The following is a 7,308-nucleotide window of genomic DNA, read 5'->3' as shown; positions in this document are numbered from 1 at the left end:
CATTCATAATTTTATTAATTTGGGTCCTTTCTCTTTTCTATTGGATAATTCTGGGCAGTGGTTTATTGATTTTATTAATTCTTTCAAAGAACCAGCTTCTAGTTTCATTGATTTGCCCTACTGTTTTTCTGGTTTCTAATTCATTGTTTTCTGCTCTAATCTTAATTATTTCTCTTCTTATGTGTGGCTTAGGCTTTATATGTCGTTCTTTCTCCAGTTCTTTAAGGTGTAAAGTTAATTTGTGTATTCAGGATTTTTCTATATTTTTGAGTGAGGCTTGGATGGCTATGTATTTCCCCCTTAGGACCGCCTTTGCAGTATCCCATAGGTTTTGGACTGATGTGTTTTTGTTCTCATTGGTTTCCATGAATTGTTTAAGTTCTTCTTTGATTTCCTGGTTGACCCAAACATTCTTAAGCAGGATGGTCTTTAGCTTCCAAGTGTTAAATTTCTTCCAAATTTTTTCTTGTGATTGAGTTCCAGTTTCAAAGTATTATGGTCTGAGAATATGCAGGGAATAATCTCAATTTTTGGTATTGGTTGAGACCTGATTTGTGACTCAGTATGTGGTCTATTCTGGAGAAAGTTCCATGTGCGTTTGAGAAGAACGAGTATTCTGTTGTTTTAAGATGGAATGTTCTGTATATATCTATGAGGTCCATCTGGTCCAGTGTATCATTCAAAGCTCTTGTTTCTTTGTTGATTTTCTGCTTAGATGATCTGTCTATTGCTGAGAGTGGAGTGTTGAGGTTTCCTACTGTTAGCATATTATTATTAATATGTCTCTTTATTTTGGTTAACAATTGGCTTATGTAGTTGGCTGCTCCCATGTTGGGATGTAGATATTTACAATTATTAGATCTTCTTGTTGGATAGACCCTTTAAGCATGATATAGTGTCCTTCTCTATCTCTAACTACAGTCTCTAGCTTAAAATCTAATTTGTCTGATATGAGAATTGCTACCTCAGTTTTCTTTTGAGGTCCGTTGGCATGGAAGATGGATCTCTATCCCTTCACTTTCAGTTTGGATGTATCTTTAGGTTCAAAATGAATCTCTTGTAGACAGCATATAGATGGGTCCTGTCTTTTTATCCAATCTGCAACCCTGTGCCATTTTAGGCCATTCACACTGAGAGTGATTATTGAAAGGTATGATTATATTGTCATCATGTTGCTTGTGAAGTCCTTGTTTCTATAGATTGTCTCTGTAAATTTCTATCCTATATCACTCCTGGGGTCTTTCTCCTTTTATAGAACCCCCCTTAATATTTCTTGCAGAGCCAGCTTGGTGGTCACATATTCTTTCAGTTTCTGTGGGTCTTGGAAACTCTGCATCTCTCCATCCATTCTGAATGACAGCCTTGCTGGATAAAGTATCCGTCACTGCATGTTCTTCTCATTTCATACCCTAACAATAGCTATTTTAGAGTAATTGTCTGATAAATCCAACATCTGGGTTGTCTCATTCTATTAACTATATTTTCTCTTTGTCTTTTGGTCACACCTTGTTTATCATATGTATGACATTGTATTCCTAGACATTGTAAATGACACTTCACAAAGACTCATTATGTTACCTTCCTGTGAATAGGTTTGACTTTTTGTTTTAGCAGAGTTAAATTACTGGGAGATCTTATGGTGGTTTAATTTTGTTTGTTAAGGATTACTTTTTATTTTGTCAGGATAGGTCTGTTTTGGTTTTGACCTCAGTTTTTTTATCATTGTTTTAAATTTATTTTTTCCAGCTTTTTTGAGATATAATTGACATATAACATTTGTAAGCTATGGTGTACAACATGTTGATTTTATACATTTGTATATTGAAAAATTTGTGTATTGCAAAAATATTACCATCAGAGCATTAAGCTAATACCTCCATCGTGTCAAATAATTACCATTTCTTTTTTGTGGTAAGAACATTTAGGATCTATTGTTTTAGCAACATTCAAGTGTATGATATAGTATTATTAGCTGCAATAACCATGATGTACATTTGATCCAAATAACTTGTTAATCTTATAACTGGAAGTTTGTACCCTTTGACCAATATCTCCCCATTTTCCCACCCCACATGCCCCAGCCCCTGTTAATCATCACCTTACTGCTGGTTTCTCCTAGTTTGCTTTTTTTTTTTTTTTAGATTCTACATGTAAGAGATATCATACAGTATGTATCTTTCTCTGTCTAAATATCTCAGTTAGCATAATGCTCTCAAGGTACACCCATTTCACAAATGGCAGATCTCCTTTCTTATAGCTGAATAATATTCTACTGTATATGAATCACATCTTTATCCATTCGTCCACTGACAGATGCTTAGGTTGTTTCTATATCATGGTTATTATGAGCAATGCTGCAATGGACATGGGAGTGCAGATATCCCTAAAGATTCTGATTCAATTCCTTTGAATATATACCAGAAATACAACCGTGGCATCATAAGGTAATTCTGTTTTAATTTTTGGATGGAATAGGAACCTCCATGCTGTTTTCCAGAGTGGCTGCACCAGCTTGCATTCCCACCAACAGTGCATGAGGGTTCCCCTTTCTCCACATCCTCATCAACACATATTATCTCTTGTCTTTTTGATGTTATTCTGACAAGTGTGAGGTGACACCTCATTATGGTTTTGATTTGTATTTGATTGCTTTTAGTCTTAAGATAAATCTTTGGTCCTGTAACATAGTCTTTATTCCTTAGGTGTGGCCCTTCTTGGGTTTTAGTGGAGATCCTGAGATGTTTATCAAGCCCCTCTACCAAGGTGGGACTCGAATTTCAAACTCCCATCTGTCCCATCATGAGAAGCAGCTCACATATCAGCCATTTGATCCTTCCACATACTGACATTCCTTTGTCTCCTTTCAGTGCCCCCTTTTCATGCACAATTCAGGTATCAGCCAATGGCTGGAAGACCCTTGCTCCCTGCTTTTATTCTGAGACATTTATCTTCAATTTCCAGCTGCCTGGCAGCCACAATCTCTGTCCTCTGACATCTCAAGCCAACTGGCCTATGGCCCTATGATGAGTCTTAGTGCCTGGAATTCAGCTTGTAGTTGAGCTTAGACACAGAATCTTACAATGACTCCATTCTTTTGAGGTTTATTCCTATCCAGTTTTGTCTGGTTTAGGTCACCTTCAGGTTCTAGAAAGAGTTGTGACACATAAAAAAACATTTGTTCTGGAGATTATAATTATTATCTATGTGATAACAATCTGATAAAATCTACTTAAAGATTATAGAACTAGAAACAACCTGTCGTCTCCTTTTTAATTCAATGTTTTCTAAAAAACCTTAAATATGCATACATTTTATTCTGAATCAAGAAGAGAACAAGGGACTTGTTGAGAATTTGAATATAGGGCTTGAGAAGAGGAATAAGGCCAACATTTCTAGGACATGTATCTGAGGCCCCGGTGGACCCCTGACACCTGCATACACAAGCCAGTAATGAAATTGGGAACACTTCCAGTATGAACTGATTTAGAAGAACCTGGAATGACATGGAAAGAATTACACAGTGTTTTTTAAACTGAAGAAGCAGCTTATAAAACAATCACACAGTTATTCTATATTTATTAAAGCCTGTGTATATGTATAAATACAAATCAAACAAAACTTGCTCATACCAGAATAGCTTCCTCTGGTTGGAATCACAGGGTTTGCTTTTTTGTTTTCTCCTTTAAATGTCCTTGTTTTCCAATTTTATTGGTGTAAAATACATTTTTGTAATGAAATGAAACCCCATGGATCTTTTTCAGGGAGTCCCTACAACACAGAGCAACAGAGAACCTGGGAGTAGACACGAGTTAAGGGTGTGAGCCATATCGGGTCTCCCTGGGCTGGGGGCCCTCAATGGTGGTTCTAGACCCTCACCTCAGTAGAATGCCTCCCCCAACCTGAGGATGGGGGATGGGCACCTCTCATGCAGAATTCTGGCCCCAGAGTTCATCTCTTGAAGCATTTCTAGCAACCCTCTCCGCCTGGGGTCAGAGAAGCAAGACAGGCAAAGCCCACATCTCTGTGGCCACAGCCAGTCCCAACAAGACTGCTTACCAGCCACCTTCCTGTGACCTGTGCAAAGCTCAGAAGCTTTGCACAGAAGCTCTAGGATTAGATTGCAAACTCTGCCCCTGGCCACTGTCCTAATACCCTGCCCAGTTTCCACAGGTTTTATAAACCTCATAAATGTGAGGTTTATTTCTGATCAGGGAAAAATAAAAAGAATGGTCACAGTCCCCTGAGTAACCATGTCACAAAAATACCTCTGTGCAGCCTTTCCAAAATTAGTTCTAATTGGTAGACATCATCTCTGGATCATTTGTTTACTCTGTCAACTGATATTTACTGGTTCCTGCCATGTGCCTGGTACACAATGCTTTTAAATGAATTGATTTAGACAGACAACCCCTGGTGTAGGAGTAAGAAGGTGAAAAAGACATTGTCCTTGTCCTCAAAGAGCTTAAAGTCTGTAGAGGGAGACAGACAAGGCAATGTGGAGGAGGGCAGGCCAGGAAACATGGTGAGAGAGCTTGCAGGGGAGATAGCCTGTTCCCTCAAAAGGCCCTTTCTGTCCATGTACTTCAAAAGCAACACGTTCTTACATCCCGCCCCTAGCCCCACACAGTTAAATCTCAAGGGGGAACAGAGTGCTTGGGCCATGAGGAGCCTCTATTTCCTAGGGACTTCCCCATGCCCAAATCTTCCTGAACCCAAATCTCCCTGGATCCAGGGTCCATGGGGAGAAGACAACTGGGTTCGTCATTTGTGGCAGGGGAAGACAGGGCCCAGCAACCCTGGTTAACTTTCCACAGTGATGCATATAACATCTTCACATCTGAGACTTGAAAAAGCCTTGTCAAAGTATTACCCTAAAAAGTGCTTTTTTAAAGACCACTCTTGGAGCCTCTGCTTCCAGGAAGAATCTATTCTCCTGAAACGCTATCTTTCCCCAAGTGTCGCAACCCCCCCCCTCACTGCCTCTCACCCACTATGCCTGCCACAAATGCAGCCTTGAGTGTGGTGGGAGGAGGGGCCACAGTCTTCACCCAAAGCCTCTGCCTTGGGCAGAGGTATGTTGGAGAGAAAACTGCTAGCCAGGCCTGGGGACAGGGCCATGTCCACACTAATGATTTCTTAAATCTATTTAGTGCCTCTCAGTTCACAGAGCTGCCACACAGGTCATTCCTTGACCCTATAGGTCAGGACACTCAGGATCTGGGAGGATGAGGGGCTTCCTGGGGCCCCAGGGTGCAGTGATGTCAGAGCTGGGCTCCTTGAACATAATACATGGACACATTGGGGTGTGTCTTCTGGAAGGAGGATGGGGGCTCTCAGACATCAGGACACACCCCACTTTAGGGAAACCTGTACCCCGGGCCATGCCTGCTGCCATACTCTTCAGTGGAGGTGGTGGGGTCTGGGCATTGGACACACAGACCTCAGCTCATGAGAGCAGCCTCCTGAGGGCAGCTTTGACATCTGTGTTCCTCAGGGAGTAGATAAGGGGGTTCAGGGAGGGTGCCACAGAAGTGTAGATCACAGACACCACTTTGTCCTTGTCCAGTGAGTATCTGGACGCCGGGTGGATGTAGGTGTAGATGACAGTGGAGTAGTACAAGGTGACCACCAGGAGGTGGGAGGAGCATGTGGAGAAGGCCCGCTGCTTGCCTGCAGCTGAGCGAATACGCAGGATGCTGGCGATGATGCAGATGTAGGAGAGCATGATCACAGAGAAGTTCCCCACAGCCAGGATCATGTCTGCAGTGAATGCCATCACTTCATTCAAGTGTGTTGGGGCACAGGAGAGCTTCAGCAGAGGGGGGATCTCACAGAAGAAGTGTTGGACCACTTTAGAGTGGCAGAAGGGCAGGCGCAACAGGAGGCCAGTGTTCACGCTGGTGTTGGCCAGGCTGACCATCCACACAGCCATGGCCAAAAGCCTACACACCTGGGGGTCCACGAGGGTGCTGTAGTGCAGGGGCCAGCAGATGGCCACATAGCGATCATAGGCCATAGCAGAGAAGAGCAGTAGCTCAGCCCCCAGGGACCACGTGAAGAAGAAAACCTGCACTATGCAGCCCCCGTAGGAGATGGTCCTCTTAGCCACCATGCTGCCCAGCAGCTTAGGCAGGATTGTGGAGGTACAGAGGATGTCCACCATGGCCAGGTTGACCAGGAAGAAGTACATGGGGGTATGCAAGGCAGGGCTGGAGCCAATGACCACCATGATGAGCAGGTTTCCAGAGAGGGCCACCATGTAGAGGAGGAGGAAGGCAGGAAAGAACAGCATTTGCAGCTGAGGTGTTTCCGAGAATCCCAGAATGAGGAATTCAATGACCTGTGTCTGGTTCATCACAGCCACTGTGGGTGGGAGCTCTGAGCCTGGCTCTGAAGGAAAGAGGTACCACTATTTCACTTTGTTCTGAACATCCTGTCTTGCAAATATGTGTGTGATCCACTTAGAGAATTTCAAATACTCTTTTGGTAATAAAAATGGAGCTTTGTGTCCCTGAAAACTTTGGAGATCAGGGGCATCACAGAGAAAGCAGCCACCCCACTGTGTGCAGAGAAGCCCCAGTCCTCACCCCTCTCTTCCTGGTGTAGGACTGAGATGGCCACTAACAAAATCACCAGACTTGGAGCCCTGGTCATCAAGGGCTGGTCTCCCCAGCCACTCAGAGCACTGGGTACGTGTGGCATTGGGGGGCTTACAGAGAACCAGGGGACCTGAGGTCTGTGAAGACCACAAAGATTGTGTTAAAGCCCGCTCATCCATTCAGATAGGGTCTAGGAACAGAGGAGGGATGGGAGAGATGGGGAGGAGGGAGCACATTAAATGGGAAAGAACCTGCTTCCAAAGCCCAGCTATCTCCTTCTAGGACTGACTATCTCCAAGGCAACACTGTCTGAGGGGGACCGAGGGTCCTCACACACATGGTCACTGGGCATGGGAGCAGGCCTGTCTGCAGGAGCAGGCCTGTCTGCAGGTGCAGGACAGCCCACAACAGGGGTCCCAAAAAATCAGAGGCAAATCACCACCAAAACTCTCTAGCTGAATCAAAAATGTCCCCCAAGATAAACCTGGAATAAGTGGGGACTCAGGCTCATCCGTGACAGCTTCTGGTGATGATGCCAGTGCTGGTGGCATGGCTCTTTATAAATTATTATGTTAATGTGGGGGCACTGTGCATATTTCAAAACAGTGCATCTTGAAAATATTTCACTACTTAAATCATAGCCCTTCAATCAAAAAAGAAGACTTTCATACATCTGTATAAAACCAGGGGCTTGGCAACCTACATGCCA

At 43.5% G+C, this 7,308-nt stretch overlaps 1 protein-coding gene across 1 annotated transcript; it reads right to left on the bottom strand.

The window, feature by feature from the left end:
• Positions 1–5,446: 5,446 nt before the first annotated feature.
• LOC112830315 (olfactory receptor 13G1-like) lies at positions 5,447–6,358 on the bottom strand. Its single transcript, XM_025880072.1, has one exon. It carries the CDS (start codon positions 6,353–6,355, stop codon positions 5,447–5,449), a length of 909 nt encoding a protein of 302 aa, XP_025735857.1. The 5' UTR covers positions 6,356–6,358.
• Between the last annotated feature and the right edge of the window lie 950 nt (positions 6,359–7,308).

This window comes from Callorhinus ursinus, unplaced genomic scaffold (genome assembly GCF_003265705.2).
Source record: "Callorhinus ursinus isolate GAN/ISIS: 27379988/994484 unplaced genomic scaffold, GSC_fseal_2.0 scaffold58, whole genome shotgun sequence".
In the NCBI taxonomy this organism is placed as follows: domain Eukaryota; kingdom Metazoa; phylum Chordata; class Mammalia; order Carnivora; family Otariidae; genus Callorhinus; species Callorhinus ursinus.
The sequence above is the reverse complement of the archived record's forward strand: the minus strand, read 5'-3'. Positions and strand labels throughout refer to the sequence as shown.

What these genes read in the sequence shown, in the direction of transcription:
- LOC112830315 (XM_025880072.1), bottom strand. Translation starts at nt 6,355, where the DNA reads ATGAACCAGACACAGGTCATTGAATTCCTCATTCTGGGATTCTCGGAA.